The following is a 19179-nucleotide window of genomic DNA, read 5'->3' as shown; positions in this document are numbered from 1 at the left end:
GTTTGATATAAATAGCAGTATAAATTATTTTATTTACAGAAACTTGTAGCAAAACAAATACTATACAATCTTTTTTCTTTAAATATTAATTCTACCCTATGTTTTGTTCATGAATTACATAGCAGCCAATACATAAATCCAGCCGAAAATGATTCTGATAACGTATACAAAAAGAACAAATCTATACGTACATACTTTTACAGAGCATGGATGGTGGATTGATTTCCCCCCAAATAAAATGTTTCACTCATGTTCACATTCCAAGTCTAAGGAACACTGTTTCCATCCCATGGAAACACTGCCAAAGTATCAAATGGATTTGAGGGTAAACAAAACAACCGATTATATCCAAGTCTCAATAAACCACATGGACAAACGGGGGGGGGGGGGGGGGGGGGGTAAACTTGATAAACCTCTACCCTGAAGAAAATCCCAAGATGTAGGATGGGCAGTTGACAAGCTCGGGTTTTTACCACATTTGGGGTTCTCAGCCAGGTTTAGAAGCAAACTCCTGAACCGCTCCAACATTCAAGTAAGATAAAACACCACCTCCCCCAGCCCACAACTCTGTCCCCCAACAGTCATGGTGACACAAATTCAGGCACTTTCTTAATTTGATATTTTAAAAGCTGCACACACTTCTCTCTCTGAAAGCTTCAAATTACTCGTTTGGCAATGATAAAGCAAATATTTGTTCCTCAACCCCCCCCCCCCCTCTGACTCTTACTATAAAAGAACTGAAAACAGGTTCGGGGCTTTACAAAGAGAACGGGCGCAGCTTCTGGACAGCGGGACAGTTTAAAATCACAGGCTAATTGGGTCACGTCCTGTTTAGTTTGTTTTTTTCCCTCGCGTGTTGTCGGATTCATTGGCAACATAACATCTTATAAAAGCACATGTGATTGAGACCTTGAAGAGTGAATAAAGATATCCTCTGTCAAACGGACATGCTACAGTGGCAACACTTCATCTTCCTTCAAGGTTTTCAGTACATGATTCATGAGATGCTTCTACATATAGGCATATTGCATTATATAGTCTTGGCAGTGAACCACTCTAAAATTTCTTTCCTAAATAAATAATTCTTTTTGTTTTAATGTACCAAAAAATTCACCGTGTATGAAAAAAGCCTGTGCAAAAATACATATTTCACTATGTACAATTTGTTAACAAAATACGTATTCTCAAACAGGGATACTTAAACACTTGTTTGATACGTAGGCTACGAAGAAAACGGCTAAATCATTTAAAAATCCATATTTAACCTCACTATCTGACATCAGTGGAAGTTCTGTAAATCAACGGCCGTTACCAAAACGCCCCGTGAAGCCATCTCTATGAATCTCGCACCGTAAAACCCGGTCGAGCGTCTCGAAAACAAACAGACATCCCATCGGGACAGGCGATTATTGCCTGATTTAAGACTGTGCTAGGAGCCTGGCGAGGCATCGGCGGACTCATCACCCACGGGCCTGGGTAGTGGTTGGGGTGGAGGGACAATCGGAACCACAGAAGACGGGTGGCGTGCATAAGAAAAGTTGCTCCAGTTAAGACGTACCGTACCTGATTCCCTCCGCAGGGACAATATACATTACAATTCACATCAGCATCGGTGGATTTCACACGGCCGCCTGGGTACAAATTAGGTAGGTTGTGACCAAAAAAATAAAAAATAAAAAAAACAGCAAAAAGACCTGCAGAGATTTTTCTTCACATCCACGCACGTCACGAGCGAGGCAGCCCAGCTTTTCTGCGAAACTAAAAAATAAAAACAAGTTGGCAAAGCTGAAATTTTGGCGTGGTTTTGTGCGCCGTCGAGGCGGCGCCTGCGGAGAGAGTAGTTGTTTAGTGCTGTTCACAGTTGGGGGTTATGTCCGCTGCGGCGAACATTCTGCACAACAGGTGTCCTCAACGCCGAGCTATCTCCTGACAAAAGGCTCGATCGAACGGGCACATCGGGTGTCCTTTTCACATTTGATAGCGCGCCGCTCGCCGCCGCGTCTACAAACACTCTGCAGTTCAGTGTAAAAAGCTCATAATAGTCGTAAAAAGGTAACACTTGCATAATTAGTCTGGAGAGCAAAAAGAATGGACCAGATCGTCCTGACGGGCTCCTCTCGGCTCCGCCGCACACGCCCCGAGGATGCGCGTCGTCAGGCAGGTGATTGTGATTTCGTTTAAGGACGTGTTAGTACAGATTGCTCCTGTTCTCCTTTCAAGGCTTCTGAGATCAGGCGCTGGGGGTGTACAATTAATTCCAGTAGTCCAGTAGAGTCTGACAAGAAAACTAACAAACACAACCCCTCCGACATGCATGCACACGAATGCACTCGTACATAACAGGAAGTGTGTCGTCTCCCAGGTTGCTCAGTGATGCGACGGCTTGTTGCGACAGCCCTTAACCTGAACCCAGTGAGCTCTGAACGGCAGCTCAAGAGACCCATGGCAGTTGCTACTGTTCGAACCAGACAGGAAGACCTTTCGGAATACTAGGACGATACACACACACACACACACTTATCTCACACGTACACATACAAATGGCTTTGGGAGAAATATTAAGGACCACATTGACTTCACTGGGCAGTCCAGATCATCTCCACCCTGAGGATTGTGGGAAGCGAATGAAACTCGGGTAATCGTTAAAGTAATATGGGTTTGATTTTCGAAAAGGCCTCGAGCAATCCGGAGCGGTATGCAGACGGCTCCAGACTATTCCCCATCCACCTGCCGGTTCCATCCACAGGAGCTCGACGCTGCTGTCAGGGGCGAGCCTTTGGCTTTGGAGGAAGCAGAGAAAACAAAGAGACGGCACAGTTGTGACCTCAGCAGAATAAAAGTATCAAATCTATGACTTATCTGTCAAACACCATTTCCCATAATCCCCGACAATCTCACCTGATGTAAATGGGAGTTATTCGGTAGCCCTGTTGTGCCTGGAATGCTCCGCCCGTGCTTGTTATGGATGTTGTTGACGGCAGGTGACTTGGCCACTTTGGCTCTACCTGGTGCCGGCCCACCTCCTCCCCCAATTCCTCCTGCTCCACCTCCACTACTAATGCCACTGGAGGCGGGAGAGCTTTTGCGCTTCTTGCCCTCCAGGCGCCCGTCTGAGGAGTGGTGGCTGAAGCTGGTGTGGTGATCGGATGAGGACTGGTGGTGAACGAAGGGCCCGAGAGACAGGGTGGAGTCGCTGCTGTTCATCACTACGCTCATGCGTTTGATGGATTCTGCAGGGCTGCCCGAGGGAGGACCTCGCGTTTGTGGCCCCGAGGAGCCACCGGCCGAACCCCCGGAGGGCTCGGCTTTGAGGCTAAGTGAATTGGTCCGCACGGTGGGGCCGCAGGTGAGTCCCACGCTGTGGACCCCGCTGTGAGAGGATGATAATGATGATGTGGATGAGGAAACTAATGAGCTGTGGTGGTAGGTGCTCCCTGAGCTGCCGACATTTGCACAGTTCTTTCTGAATGAGGAGGAGGAGGAAGAGTAGTTGGTATTTGTGGATTCCAAAGGGCCGTAGGATGAAGAAAGAACAGAACTGTTCTTCCTCTTCTTCCCAGAGCCTAATCCAGTGCTGCTACTGTTGACGCTGGCTCCACTGCTGCCCCCACCTGCGGAGTTTGGTACGACAGATGCGGAGGAGCCCGAGGACATCTCCTTTGGCCTGAAGGACGATGATGACTTGTTAGTGCTGCTGCTGGAGGAACGGGACTTAAGCGCCCGGCCTGAGGCTAGGGAGGGAGCTGACGATGAAGAGGAGGAGGAGGAGTGGGTTAAAGGCATCTGCGGCGACGAAGACACTTGTCGGGCCTGCGTAATGCCGTAGGCCGGGTGCTCAGCCCCGCCCTGTGGTGAGCTGCGGGCATTTAACGTGGTCCCATAAGAAAGTACAGACTTGCCATCGTATGATTGGCTATAAAGAGTCTGGGTCAGGGTGGCGGGGGGGCTCAGGAAGCCTGAAGAAGGTGTGCTACTGTGGGAATTTGTGCTTGTCCTATGTGTGGGTGTAGATGGGTTTTCCAAGGCCAAGGGGATTTTCCTGTAACAAGAACATTACATTAGTTATGGCCATAATGTATGTTACTGCTCTACTCCTAGGATCAATCCAACAGAAGTTCTAATTGTTTGTCAGGGTGATGTACAGTCAGTTTAATCATAGCCCTGCAACCAGGAAAGCATGGAATTTGATGGAAACAGTCTCACTTCCACAGCTGAGAGTTGACATGCTTGTCCGTCATTGTGGTCAGGGCACATCGCACTCTGTCCCATCGTCTGTCAAAAAGGTAACAGCCCCTCCCGACGAGCCGACTTCCAAATGTACAATACTGGGAAGAGAGAAGCAGTGCTTATCATTTTAAAACGACATGGAATCGATTGCGAAAGACACGGAGTCTTTTGAACGACACTCAGTTCTGCTGTGTTATAAAAGGCTGGTTACTAAGAGTGTACTTACAGCTACCGGCCGAGGGTGATAACCTGAATAGTGACAGTCCAGTTTGTCAATTACTTCCTCCCGCTCTTCGTTCTCTCCCTCATCGCTGGAGTGACGGGAAAACCCATCAGGCATGGTTGGAGGGTGATGTGGTGACTCGTGGACAAGCGTAGCATCTCCTGGGGTCCCTGCTCCATGACTGCTGTTTAGTCTGGAGAGAGAGGGACGCCGTTGTTTAAGGAAACTGTACAAAACGTGTCAAACAGGATAGCGATTGCAGTATTTAAAGGTTACATTGTTAGCTACCCCTGCAGGTACAAAAAAATGAAATGATCTGAAGGAGGACATACCGTGGAAGAGCGGGACTGTTAAACCTAGGCTTGATGAGTGGCACAGGCTTGGTTGCATCTGGGGCGAGGCCATTGCCTTGAGCAACTTGGTAGGTGTCGGCAATGGGGTGGGTGGAGGGGTGCGAGTCCCTGAGAGAGGGGTTTTGCTGGGAATGGGGTTGATGGAGTTCTCTCTCCCTCTCCCGCTCCCTTGCTCTGTTCTTGTGCTCTGCCAGCAGTGTGTCAAAGCGCTTCCTGCGTCCTGGCACTGCCCTCCGCTGGCTTAAGGAATGTGTCTATGGGACAATCAGTAAAGTCACCGGTCAAAATTATTGCGCAACTGCTGGAACCTGTGTGTTGATTTAAACCATCCTAACATCCTTTAAAGAGTTGCAGAATCCCAACAGTTCACACAAGACAGAAACTGCAGTGACTGTTGCCTCTCCAGCTAAAACCTGCCTGGAACTTGTTGGGGAAGAGCTGCGCATCACAATCATAAATCTGGACAGACAAAATCAACTTATTTGTTTGCGCAGCCTATGATTAAGTCCAGATCCATCTCAATTGGTTTTAAGTGCCACACTTTTGCAGGCACATTTGGCAAAAAATTGTATTTTGTTCAAATAGTTTTCTTGTTTGGAATGAAAATGCTTATGAATCAATCACTGTTTGGTTTGATCCATTTATAAAAGCCATATTTGTACAAGGCAACAAGCCAAGACTGGCTTGGTTTTAAACCTTTGATATCTCATTCTTGGCACAAATTGGTCTCAGTATTATGGCCCTGACATATTTTTTATTGTATTTTTGTTGTTATTAATTTTATTAAATTGAACAAGAGGCAGTCAACCACATCCAAATTAATGTGATACTTTGAGGTATCTTAAATCTATTTTAATACTGGTTTTGGCAGAGCTATTTTTAAAAGACTGATTCTCAAATGTCAGTCACTGATAAAAGACTAACCCATAAACACAAGCAAAAACTTCTGTTGCTCTCGTTTTCATATTGCTCAGCGCTAAAAGCTCAAACACTAGCTTTACCTTGCATGTTAGCGATCTTGTGCATGTTTTTCGAGTCGTCATATCCACAACGCCACAGTGGATATCGGGATTGAACTCACGTTCTGAAGCCAGAGAGAGGCGGAAGGGAAAGGAAAGAAAAAAAAAAAGAGACATTAGCCACAGAATAAAGAAAACTTAAAAACATGACATGAACACACAGTATAAAGCAAAGGACTTTCCCTCAACTCACCTGTCAGTTTCTTATTAAGATGGCGTCTGCTACTGACATGGCTGTTGCTGTCCTGCTTCTTTTCTGAGAGATGGCCCTTGCCATTAGGAATCTGGCCTGGGATCATTAATGAAGGCTTTGGTATGGAGGGACAGTTAAGGCCTTGTTTAAGGGCTGATGATGAGGATGAAGAGGAGGTGGTGATGGCGGTAGTGTTGTTGCTCACAGTGGTGCTAGCAGAGGATGTAGATGAGGATGAGGTGGTGGCGAGGGCAGATGGGGTCTGCACCAGCTTAGCTGACGGGTCCACCCGCAGATGCATCTTCTCCACCTTGACGGCTGGAGTGAGGCTGGAAGAGAAGGTTACAGAGATGAAGAGGGCCGCAAGGAGGAAGCTGAGAGTTAGAAACACAGAGCCTGTGATAAAAGCATGGTAAGAGACAGATGTGCACGCATGAATGGGTCTGGGAAAACAAAACATACAGCTAAATTGACTCAACATTTATCAAAAGCAAAAACTCACTAGGATATTATTTTCTCTTACAGATGCTAAACAGGTTATGGCAGTTTTAGTATATACTGTAAATATGATCACACACGTTTAGACCGTGCAGGTCACAGTAGATCAAACTCTGGCGTTTGTGATCTGCTCAGACCCAGCAGATTTCTAATACCCAAGTGTGGATTACATTTTGGGCCTACAACATCCCTGCAGAGATCATTCTGAGCATGTCCGTAGAAACCAAAGACCTCCATCTTCCAACCATTAAAATAGTATAAGAGCACAAAAAAAAAATGATATCAGCAAAAGTGGACAATTCACACATGCATCTATTTCATATCCAGCACTGAAGACATGCATATTTAGCCACAAAGCACCTCATGAATATTTCTTTGCTTATAAACAAGTCTGCTGATCGATGGTTTTTAATCAAAGCAATAACCAGAAGGAAGGTAAAAGGTCATCCCTTCTGGCACAGTAATCAGCATTTGTGAGTTCCAGCTAAGTGGAGGTTAGACCGCCTGAGTAATTATCAGCTCAATTCATTTTTTTTTTTAGATATGTCACCTCCAGGTCAGAGGGTGGGGCCTAGAGCACAAAAAGATTTTGCTCAAAACTAGACGAAGACCTTCGACCTGCATGCTCTTTTCTGAAATTCCTTTGCATTCCAGGGGGCCTCTGGGAAAAGCGTACATTAAATGGAGCATTATATGCAGTATGGCTTCAACTTACTACTTCACCATCTGCGCTGCCAACTTTCCACATCTTCGTTCACTGTGACTCCACTAAATTACCCTGGGTTCAATTTTCACATCTTGTTGTATAAATAAGAGGGAAAAAACAAAAGAATACCACCAGGACATCAATGCTTTTCTGGCATTACAAGGCCTGAAAGATCGCAGGCTGGACTGGAACCAGAAGATGACAGCCAAATACAGCCCAGCAAGTTCCCTCATACCACGAAGTTTCCAACAGCTGAAGACTTAATCCACTTGTGTGAGAATAAATGATATTATGGTGTGAAATTCAGCCTAAGCTTCTATTATTTCATGTAGTGTAGAAATTCTAAATGAAAAATCTGAAGCATTTGGTCTTTGCTCCCAACAACCACGAGCCAAGCGACACGCGACCTTGAAAACATGTAAACTTACATCTTGTCTGGCTGGATCATCCGGAAGGGTGGAAAAGGTGGTCTTCGCTGAATGCTTGGCATCTTCTCTTTGGCTGGTTTGTGGAGTTTGGGATTGGAAGAGGCAGAAGACATTGAAGAGGAGGAAAAGCTGGAACCAATCGTGGAGGTTCGACTGAGGATGCCTCCACCGGAAACACCAGCCCCAGTCCCAGTGCTCAGCCCAGGCCCGAGAGCACTGCTCCGGTTCCTTCCCGATACTGGGAAGGGCGTAGTAGAGGCTGGTTTGCTTAGTGAACTGTGTCTTCTCTCTGGAGCAAAAGTGAAAACAAGGCTTTGATTAAAGCACACAAATTCAGTTGTCAGAATTCTACAAGCAAAGACTAGCTGAAATGAGTGACTATTGGCTACGAATCAGGAGAAAGGCAAGATACACAGGAACTGAAGAACTCTAAGAGCAGTTATTGGGTTACCCTGACAACAGATAAGCAGAATTTGTTATCCATGCCAGCTCTGCCTTAAAAAGAAAACTGCCAACAGGTCAAGAGCATCATTTCCTGTCTGAACTTGAAAGCTACTGAGATAACCGATCGAAGGCAGCACATCAGCAGAAAAGCCGAGTGAGATACAAAGTTGTCAATTACATGCTAAAAAAAGCTTGTTTCTTAAAAAAACTGATTATTCTTTAGAAATAATGCACATTGCTCTTGCTAAACAAGCTCAGTTCACATGATTATCCCTTGGTCGTCTTTACAAGAGAGGAGTCTGCTAAAGAGCTGAACATATTTAGGTCGACATGACCCTCTTGTCAACACTGTCTGCTGACCAAAAATGAATGAAATCCCAAATTAAAGAACATGCAGCCATTAGATAGAAACAACATTTACAAGGCATTGTTGCACTGTAATTTTCACTTGGAAGGTGGTCATGAAATGTGGTCCATCCCTGCCTGAGCCTCCACGCTCGGATTGAATGATATTTAAAACATACTAGATGCCGACGCTGCTTTAAATATCACAGACGTGGGAGAGGACGTGGAGACAGAAAGCTCCTTACTCTACACGCAGAGAATAAGATCATCTGCCACACAACAGGGACGGCAATGAGATCTCTTTGCCGAGTTATTCGGCCGCCCTTATCGTTCTTGTAAAATGTCACCGGAGATACTCGCCAGAGCTGTTGCGTTTGAAATGCATCTTAGCAACCTTAAAAATGATGCAGCAGTTCAGTTCTTGGTTTTACTCCCTGTATACGAGTTCTTTCCAGGTACAGGTACGTGTTTTTGTGAGATCTTGCATGTTCAAGGACATTCCTGGCTGGGGGATCAACAGAGAACCACATTGATGTGCTCAAAGAAGCACAATAAAATCGTATTACGACCATCTCACTGGTGCCGAGATGAAATCGTTTAGTCCATATTGATGCCACATGGCGTCAGAGGAAGCGAGCCAGGAGATGAATGGCTGCAAGACAACCCAAAGTCTCTGTGGAATTCAGGAAATATGTTCAATTTTCCCATTTCTGTTAAGCTGGTCTGCTGCACAAAATTAAACTGGTTAATTTGATGACTACTATCCAAACTGGCATTTGTCAGATGTAGGTGGAGAGAGCTAAAAGCCCACATGGAGCCACAAGACAACCAACTGGTTCACATTTTTATGCATACTCAACTCTAAAAAGGACAAAATTGCAGGTAATTTGTTATCATGCTGCCTCTTAATGCCACTGAAATGGTTCGCAACTGGAAAAAAAAAACAGATATGAAATGGAAACGAGTAAATGAAATTCTACCTAATTCTAAATTCAAAAATTCTACCTTTCAGTCAAAAATAGTCTCTTTCTAAAGTCACTGCAAGAGTGAAGATTAACCATTTAGCAATCATAATCTATGTGCACTTAACTACTGACTTACTTACTTCGATAAAATACACACCAAGTTTTTAAAATCAGAGGTTTAATCAGAATTGCTGTTCCCTATGTTGTTCCAGAGGGTAGGTCCATTCTCAAGGTGTGCTCCACACAGTAGCACATCCACACTGGGAGCCCCGTCCTCTTCTGGCTGACTTTGCACAACTACTTTCAGTAAAATCCCCGTTTGTCTTAATAAAAACATTTAAAATGGACCTGAGGACCTTTTAAGGCCACATTAACAGACTGTGACTCTACAGAACAATGCATGATTTGGGAAGCAGAAATACATCTCTTAAACAAACAGCCTGATATGGTAGGTGTGACTCCAACATGCAGCCTCCTTTACCAAGCCGAGGTAACAAGCACTGAATCCCACAGCTGATTCCTTTCAGTGAACGTGGGCACCTCTAAAGACTCCATGGACATTGTAAAGTTTACCGAGTGCTGGGCTGATGGGCGTTTAGAATTAACGGAAATAAAGCGTCTGGTTTCGATTAAAGCAGTAAAGTATTCCAAAGGCCGTTGCATTGGACGACATCATGATGTCAAATTTGTGCCCGATTCTGCCATTTTGGCAAACAAGTCTGCAAACAACCAGCGTCTCAGTCATTATTTTTGATTATGTCTCAGTCACCCAGGTGGAAGAATTCTAACTGGACATTTTTTGCCTCTATCCGTCAGTTTTTCAGTCCAGCAACATCGATGGAGGGATGTGCCATTTGCAGTCACAAAGTTTAGAGCAGCCTGACCTACAGCGGACAGAATTTCTTTCTCTGGACGTAACTTGAAGGGAAAAAAGGAATAAAAATACTACTGCTTCTCATTCTTGTTGCATTAAGCACTGCATTTTTCTATGCCTCGGTCACGTTTGACTGCATCTGACTGCGTTTGGCAGTTCCTTCTCAGGTTTCTGTGTGGAGAAGCCCTGGTGGAATGCCGACGTGGAGGGAGACATTTGTTAATGTGTGAAGTGTCGGCGTCGTCATTCCACCACGCTCCGACGGCTGCTTCTATTCCTTTATCGCTGATTCACCCAGCTTTACAGGAGAAACTCCTACAACCCTGTAGGGTGTTAAGATGAAAAAGACAAGCGTGTGAAATGTACCATAGTGTGCGTGGAAGGCTTGGGGCTTGACAACCTGGCCGCACTGGCTGCACATCACCAGGTAGAAGTCGTCCTGTGCGGGACACTGGCCAAATATTGGCATGTCTGTATAGGAAGGAAAAAAAATTAACCAGTAAACAAGCAGAGTCTAAGAACACAAACAGCTGATAAGACACTAAAAAAAAGGCAGAGACAGAAATACAATGTTACATTGCGTCTAATAATCTCTCCAAGATATCAAACTTCTATGAAAATATTCTCATGTGAGTCCCCGCATAATGAAAGTGCTTTCTTGACAGAGGCGGACAAAGTGTAGAGCATCGTGTTGACATGACCAAATAAAGTAAACAGAAAGTGGCAGAGCTGAGTCCTTTTTAAAAATGGTGCACATATGGTGGAACTTCCCTGCGTGGCAGTTGGGGTGTTACAACATTCAAACACAGGAATAGCAAAAGCAGCCTGAATGACAGCAACACGGGGCATCGCCGCAGCAAAAGCCCCACCTACATTCTTCATAAAGCACTCCAAGGTAAATCAGAGGGCCTCCTAATGCCAGTGTCACCAGAATTCACCCTGATGCAGAAAGTAGAAAGCTCCTAATTAAGAGGGCTCTTTAGAAGATGGCCTGGGGTGTTGTGACGAGCCAAGAAGAAGCCAGCTGAGGAGTGGAGACCCTCTCCAGCGTGCACTCGACCAGGACCGCTAAGTGCCATTGAGTTGAATGGGTGCTGAAAAAGCCGTCTCTTTGGGGGTTATAGGCAAGCTTGAGTGAAGAGACTGATATTTCTGACACTGCTTATATGTTTGCCAACTATCTGAAGCCACTTGCACACAAAACGATGCGATAGGCACAAACGGGGGTCCTGCTAGGAGGTAAAGACGAGACGTCCGTATGATTGAAACAAAATAAAAATGTACATTATATTGGGTTTTAAACGTTAAAAGGGCCCCGATTACTCTACGAAGATGGAAAAAACACAACTGTGACTCATACTGAAACACTGGCTAAGCTTTTAAATCTCACTACAGTTCTCTCGGTTGTCTTTTTCGATGGACTCACCACTCCTCACCTGTACATTTTGTACTGGGAGTTTTGGTCAGATCTGGGCAGGTTATTACTTAGGATGGCCTCTGTAAATACACTGAACAAGCTGAGGCGATAATGGGATGGCGAATTGCTAGGTCAATGCTGCATCTTGCAATCCACTGCAGAATACAATAACCTGTGTGAAATCCACTCACCGACAATGCTGATGAGAAAAGACAGTGGAATCTGTTCAAAACGCAGCACAAGACGGATTTCAGCGGCTTCAATAAATTAAAGTCGTAATGAGGGAGCACACGCATTGGCCAGATCAATAACTCCCCGTGTATTCTTTATTAAAACTCCCACTTCCTTCAGATCCTTTATAGAAACAGGCTGACCACATTTCCCTGCTGGATCAATAGCGAGGTCTTACGGGGCTCATTCCCAAACAGAACGGGGCGTTCTCCAAAAAGGCCACTTAACAATAGAAGCGGCCTGGCCAGATCGCCTTGACACGACTAAACAGCGCCGCTCAAATGGCCCCACGCTTCGACTAGCTCTCATTTCCATTTGACTATTGTGCAAATGGGAGATGAGGAACATGCAAAGAAAGGAAGCAGAAGCTGTAACAAGTGAAACCCAGAAATGACCAAAAACAAGCTGGAAAAGGCCTTACTGAGGGGGGGAGAGAGACAAGAACTACACTTAATTTCCACTTAAATGCCTCATCTACTCCCATAGCAAATGAGCGACTGCCTCTGCGCACCACACACGCTCAACCCAACTCCCGTTTGACGCCGACACTACATATTCCAACTTCCGTGAATGTGAAACTCAACAAACAAGCGATGTCTGAGGGGGTGACTCAAACGAACAGCCTGATTCTGTATATGACGCTCTATGAAGTGTCGGTGTGTTGGTGAATGTGACGTGAGTCACGTCAGGGAGGCGTAGTCATCCACTTGTAATGCCCCTACTAGTCACACACACTTATATCCTGTGAAGTCTCACACACCACTACAGGCCACCGACAGTGCGTGTCGAGTGAAGACAGATAACGCCCATCTAAAAAGGGAAAAAACATTTCTGTTGGTCAACAGCTATGTTTCTCTTTTCTTTTTTTTTTATGCAACCTGGCTCATTCAATAATTTAAATCACATAGGAGAACATTTTATGTTCAGTCCATCAAGCCAGAATGAGATTTAGGATGAATCCCTGTTGTGACCCAATAGCACATAATTTATTAACCCTCTTAAAAAGAAAAACAAACTGCACTACACACACTTGTGGCAAACAGGTTGAAGAGTGTGAAGCTGGTGGCCATCAGGCCTAGACAGATACATTAATACAACATATGAGGAGACCACCATCAGTAATTTAGAAGAATATATTTGTATAATAGGATCCAGAAGGTCAATCAGACATCTAATTCTGACACATAATCGCACTAGTCAGCACTTTCCCGTAGCTGTAGGATGATACGGAGAATCTAAAGATCTTTGTGGTTTTTGTGTCAATAGTGTCCTATATGTGATGAAATTATAACCAAACAGAATTCCAGAGGGGGGAAACTGCTGAAAGCATTTATCTGGTCCAAGCTCAGAGAAAAATCTCAAAGAATTTTATCATAACATGACCAGGTTGTAACAACAAGGTCACGTTTGACATGATACGTGTCCTTGAGCAATTGACGCAATAAAAACCCTTCAAAGGACTGAAACTAACATCAATTAAATCAGTACAATGTTACGTAATGCCTTGTTCCACTGAATTTATAGTGGCAAAATGTTGCTCCAGTCAACTGGAATTAAAGTGAGAAGACATCCTCAAGACGAGTTGTGATCCCTCAACTCTAAATCTGAGTTTCACTCTTAAATGGTGGTAAAGCCGGGACTTCGTTTATGCTTAATACATTCTTAAATATGACATCACTGTAAATCCAGGCGGTCATGCAAGATGCGTTTTCTAATGCTTGGTGAGGTGTTTCCAAAAATAAACCTGCTGCCAAACATCAGTCTGCTGCTCCGACACCACTACAATTATATTCAGGCTTTTATCAAATCTTTACTGAACTTCATCTTCAAGTAAAAATATCCATTTGTCTGATTACTTTTCACTAGCAAAAGGAGAAACCAGACCATCAGTTGCATTTTCTCAGCTTGAATAAATCAGAAATTAAACTTGGGTACTGGTTGTTGAGCTAGAGGTTGAGGGGTAGGGGATTAAATGCTTTATATTCAATTGTTGGAAAACGAATTACCTAATTTATCGCAGCAATTCCGTTTTGACAGCTTTACGACTGAAAAGTTTTAGACAGTTACGAAACATGTGCTAAAGGAATTTCAAAGGAAAGGCACAACTTCCAAGACTTTTCATTAATTTGATTGAATCCTCATTCAAATAATTAATCACCTAGACCCAGATCATTAGAGGCTTAATAATCAGCTTAACTTTTGGGCATTACATTTTTATTTTTAACATTTGTGTCCAGGTGCCAAAATGAAAACTACGGAGAAAAGAAAAAGTCAAAGAACCCCATATTCTTTTTACACAACCATTATTGCATTTAATACAACTATACAACTTTAATACAAGTATAAGCCTAACTACTTTGGTTACATTGGTAGCTCTTCCTTTCAGAAATGACATTGACTCGAAATTAACATTTCATTTTGGCTTCATTAAAATCGCAAAGGAATTAAACCTCGCTGGTTTTGCCCAGATTACTAGAGTTTACATTTAGTTATATATTTATTATGTTTTTAAAAAAAATCTGAGGGGGGAAATGCAATAACGAAAACCAAGAAAGGACGTTATTAAATTTATGTGAACAATCAAAACAATAAGGTATTAGTGGAGGAAGTGTTTGGGAACCCTCACCTACAAATGTCACCAAACACTATTTACAGGCGCCTTCACTTACATCCGGTTGTCCTGTCATTACACGGTTAAGAGCCCGTTTGCTTTGATCCAATAAGGTTTCCAAAGTATTGTGAGTCCGAGTGTGAGCGCAAAACCTCCAGAACCAAAACACACCTTTGGCCCTACAGAGAATGAAAAATAGCACTCACCTTCTTTGCACAAGCGCATGGCCTCTCGATTTTTCCCGAAGTCTTTGAAACTTTCCTCCGATTCAGCGCCTGAAAATGACACGATCCAACACACGGAGGAATAAATACTTGCACTTGCTTTCCTGCCCGTGCTGTTGCTACCACTAGCGTTTCTTCATATTCCACCAAAAACTGCATGCAATCGGCCAAAAAGGAGGGGGGGGGGACACAGGACTGGCAACTGTCGCGCTCCACCTCGCTTTCTCACACACATTTCGGGACGCCGGGGAACTCACCGTCGCTGCCGTGGAGTTTGGCGCTATCGACCCAGTTGCTCCACGGCTGTCCCAGTATTATTTCTGGACTAGGCAGTGATCTCCGCTCCGCAGCAGTCGCCATTGCTGTGGAGCCTTCTCCCCGCTGGATCTGCTGCTGCTGCTGCTTCAGCTGCTGCCTGGCCGCTCGGCGCTGCTCCCCCCTGACGTCATCCTCGGCCCTTTCCGACATTCTTTCCGCTAGAATGTAACAACACAACAGTCAGCGCTGGGCGCGCTCGGGATAGGACGACTTTTCTGAGTGATGGACGCGGACAAACGCCTGTTGTTTCACCGAGCCCGCCCCTTAAAAAAAAGAACCCGAAACACTGTGTGTGGCCACCCGGACAATATGTGGATTTTAGTGACACTTTGCTTATGAACCAGTTAGCTTTAGCTCAGGCGCGTGCGGCTATTACGGTCGCTCGTTCACTTCAACCCAACTTTATTTAAACCCGCGGCTGTTACAACCGAGATGGTCTCCACAGGAGCCAAGATCCTGAGCGCACCGAGGCAAGAGTGGCAGGAAAGAGCCCCTTTAATAGGAAGAAACCTTGAGCAGAACCAGGCTCATGTGACGGGACCCTCCTGTGGATGGCCAGCCACATTATACATGCAAATGCAATAGATGTATGTAATTGTTGTCATCATCGTCACTGTTCCTAAACAGATAAATGCCTACCACAACTTAAACTTCAAGATTTTGCTTCTGTTCTGAATTAGAAGTTCATTGATTTAAGTGTTGTTATTTTCCAGAATTATTATAAGCATTGCTTTTTCCTCAAGTGTGTTACATGACACCGTCTGGCACATATCAGCTCTTTTGGCAGCGGTAGCAGTGTTGGGTTTTTTCCATTGTAGACGACGTGAAATTTTGCACTCGCCGTTTTGTAGCAAAGAGTTCATGAAGGGGAAACACAATCTAATCATCTTTAGCTTTAAATGATTCCCCTGTGGGTCCTGAGCAGCTTAGACAATGTGATTTCCATCTTTACTTTCTCTTTCAAAATGATTCCTTCTGTACATTCTTAACAGACACATACTGAAGCTCATTTTGTCCTGACACAAGCGACATTTAGGAGGACATTTGCTGAAGAGGCTACACATTCCAGAATTTGCCTCCAAGTGACACTCAGCTGTTATATAAAGAGGTGTAACTCAGTTGGCTGTCGTCAGTCCACCGCCCCATATAAAGAAACAGATTATAATGACGATGAAGCCGCCTCCGAAAAGAACATGTGGCATCTTTTTTCGTTTATTTTGCACTGTATTGGCAGAAACCTAACAATTTTACACATTAATGATAAAAAAAGAGATGTGATGATTCTTAGTATCCCTCTAAGGACAGAGAGCTTGAACTAAGATCAGTAGCAGAGAAAACCCAATATTGATGCATTCTAATAGATATTGGGTCACTAAAAAAGCTCGACAGCACAACTGTTTAATACCTCTATCAAAAAATAATCAGAAATAAAGCAGTGTCTTTAAGACAACCACCTAAAGAACTGTAAAAATCTGTAGATTTGATATGAAATTGATGCAAAAGAGGAATAAAAACAGATTTAACATTACACCATTACAAATTACATGAAAGATTATGAAACTATTATTTTAGGACATCTGGGAATTGCACATAGTGGAATGTTTAGTGTCAGTCGACTCAGTAAATTCTCCCATTCTTCCAAACACCACTGGATTCACAACAAAGTCATTAATTTCTTTCAGAAGCATATTGTGACAATTTAAGCAACTGTTAAAAATGAACACCAGCTTTTTGTTTTATTCTGTTTTTACGTTAGATCATTATGCACATGATGTTTTGTGTCCCAATGGGCCAACAAGGATTGAAGGTTTAATCATTGTTTACCTTAAAATATCTAACCTGAAATAAATGCAAAAGTGCACCGTGAATTTGTAGATAATTGGATTTCACATAATTGGTTTTTGCGCTGTTGTTTAGCATTAGGAGAAACATAAGTAGGTGAAATGAAAATAAGATGAAAGTGTGTTTTTCTTTTAAAAAATCAGTTATAGGAACATTACACTAATGGACTCTTTGACCAACACCAGTAGATAATCCAACATTATCATCAGGGAGCTTAAAAATAAAGCAGTAATGATGATTGTAATGCTGTTAACTTACCTTTGGAAAATAATAAAAAAGAGTACTTTTGTGAATCTGGATCAATTGCTCCTCATCAGTTTGGGTGATGGCTGGCTGCCACGTACACTGGAGAGGAAGTCTTGAGAGACAGAGAGAGAGACGGACATCAAGAGAAGACAGGTCAGCAATGATTCTCCCTTTGGCTGCGTCTAGTGATAGGGGCATCTCTTAGATAATTAAATAGACTATCTGGAAGATAACACCGTCCACTCAGTTTGATGACACTGTTAGAAGATGGAAATATTTCAATTATCCTGCAGATTAAAAAAAAAGTGCATTCCAAATGCATTCTGCATTGCCCTCATGGACGGGTTAATTTAGTCATTTGTGATTCTACTGCAGACGGCTTTCTTTTTTTACCTGGGAAATGTTGCGCTCAAGGGTTTGGGAGTCATTTTGATTGGCATTTCAAAAAGTAGTGTTCTACAAATTTAATCTATGAATGGGTGGTGTTCTTTCAAAGGCTTATATAAGATGGGTGACAGAGCTGAAAACAATTTGTAGCTGTAGCAAACAATACGTACCATAAGGAGAGACATATATGCATAAAAATCAAACTGAACCATTTTGCAGATGTTCAATAAAGAAAATTTCATTCTGTGTTGTTTTGTACAGTGAGGCAAGAGGATCCCTTTTAATCACACAAAAGGTGACATAGATTCAAATAGGCAAGAGACAGCCCTACATTTTCATTTCTCCAACAATTTCTGAACACTCAAAAGTTCAATCACCCATCTTTGTTTAGTAACATTTGGGCACGTTAAGTATTCATTTGTTCTCTGTTTATTCAAACCGTGGTTTGTACTCTCTGGAGACATTATGTCAAAGGTCATGGCCAATAAAAGACGGTTTCTGCAGCAACAGCGAAATTGCCATTGATAATAAGGTGAGCAACTTCCCCAACAACTCGGTTAGCTGGCTAAATTAGCCGGAACTGGACGACACCAGCAAGAAACTGCAGTTTTATTCACTTGCGATGCTGCCACTTCTATCAACCTAGCTGAACACTTACCACAATAACCTGCACTAACTTTTTTCTTCATACATTTTTTTCATCGCAGGACTTCGCAGTAAATGAGACCGTAAAAAGTTGAATCCTGGCTGCAGTTTAGTTTAGAAACCCAGCCGGTGTAGGTCTGTAACTGGCACATTACTAGACAGCAGTGGAAGCTACATTAGCCTGCTAGCCGAAGCCCTTAGCCAGCCATAACTAGCCTTAGCGAGGAAGCTGGAAGAAGCCTGACAGCACAGCAGAAGTCATTAACCATCGTCGCAGATCGATAACAAGTTCACTCTTACCGAGGCCCGAAATACCGTAGACGCAAACGTGATGGCGGACAGGCGTCTACAAAGTGGATGCACTGGGCGAAGGGGACAGAAGACGGTGGGAGAGAGCGAGTGCACTGTTCAGCCTCTGTGGAGGACTTCACCTGGCGCTTCCATGTCTGTTTACCAGACTGCATTCTGGGACGCAGACGTCACTGCGCGAGGACATACGTACACACACGCACGCACGCACATACGGACCGATCACTTCCACTATCACCCCATCAACATGTAAAACATTTGGTCAACAAACATGGTGTCATGGGATGATAATAACAGACTCTACTTGTACGATGTGGAAATGTTTTGTGTTTTTTAAACTCAGAAGGCAGAATTGTGGACACAGCCTATAGAATCAGAAGTAATTTATATTTTTTGCGTTGCCTACTTTATCTGATCTCTCTCTCGCAAATCATTCTTCAGGAGAGAGGGTGAAGGTCTAAACTATTTATTCATCTCACCTCCGCCAAGGCGGTTATGAGACAGTTTGTGAGCAAAATAACTCAAAAAGTTACAAACGGTTTTAATGGATTTTTTTTCTGGAAATGTTGATAATGGGCCAAGGAAGAGCTCATTAAATCAAAATCAAGGGACTTTGATAATAAAACCACCTGCTGTTATGTAACCTTGTATTACTACCGCCTATATTATATACT

The 19179-nt window shown here is 43.6% G+C and overlaps 1 protein-coding gene across 3 annotated transcripts; it reads right to left on the bottom strand.

Moving 5' to 3' along the window:
- Nucleotide 1: 1 nt before the first annotated feature.
- atxn7 (ataxin 7) lies at nucleotides 2–18654 on the bottom strand. 3 transcript variants are annotated; one of them, XM_011614085.2, is made up of 14 exons: nucleotides 18497–18654; nucleotides 17177–17276; nucleotides 15016–15234; nucleotides 14741–14809; nucleotides 10642–10746; nucleotides 7648–7936; nucleotides 6221–6344; nucleotides 6016–6130; nucleotides 5805–5887; nucleotides 4783–5057; nucleotides 4454–4643; nucleotides 4204–4325; nucleotides 2899–4039; nucleotides 2–2780 (listed from the first exon to the last, which is right to left on the bottom strand). In XM_011614085.2, the coding sequence occupies exons 3-14, from the start codon at nucleotides 15224–15226 to the stop codon at nucleotides 2763–2765; spliced, it is 2742 nt and encodes a 913-aa protein (XP_011612387.2). In that variant the 5' UTR covers nucleotides 15227–15234; nucleotides 17177–17276; nucleotides 18497–18654; the 3' UTR covers nucleotides 2–2762. The 3 variants fall into 3 exon arrangements, with proteins under 3 accessions (XP_011612387.2, XP_011612385.2, XP_011612386.2); XM_011614083.2 differs by having other exon boundaries at nucleotides 6016–6344; XM_011614084.2 differs by lacking the exons at nucleotides 17177–17276; nucleotides 18497–18654 and having other exon boundaries at nucleotides 6016–6344; nucleotides 15016–17152.
- Nucleotides 18655–19179: the final 525 nt, after the last annotated feature.

The sequence above is a fragment of the Takifugu rubripes genome, chromosome 19 (genome assembly GCF_901000725.2).
Source record: "Takifugu rubripes chromosome 19, fTakRub1.2, whole genome shotgun sequence".
Lineage (NCBI taxonomy): Eukaryota > Metazoa > Chordata > Actinopteri > Tetraodontiformes > Tetraodontidae > Takifugu > Takifugu rubripes.
This window is presented reverse-complemented; position numbering and strand designations above follow the sequence as displayed.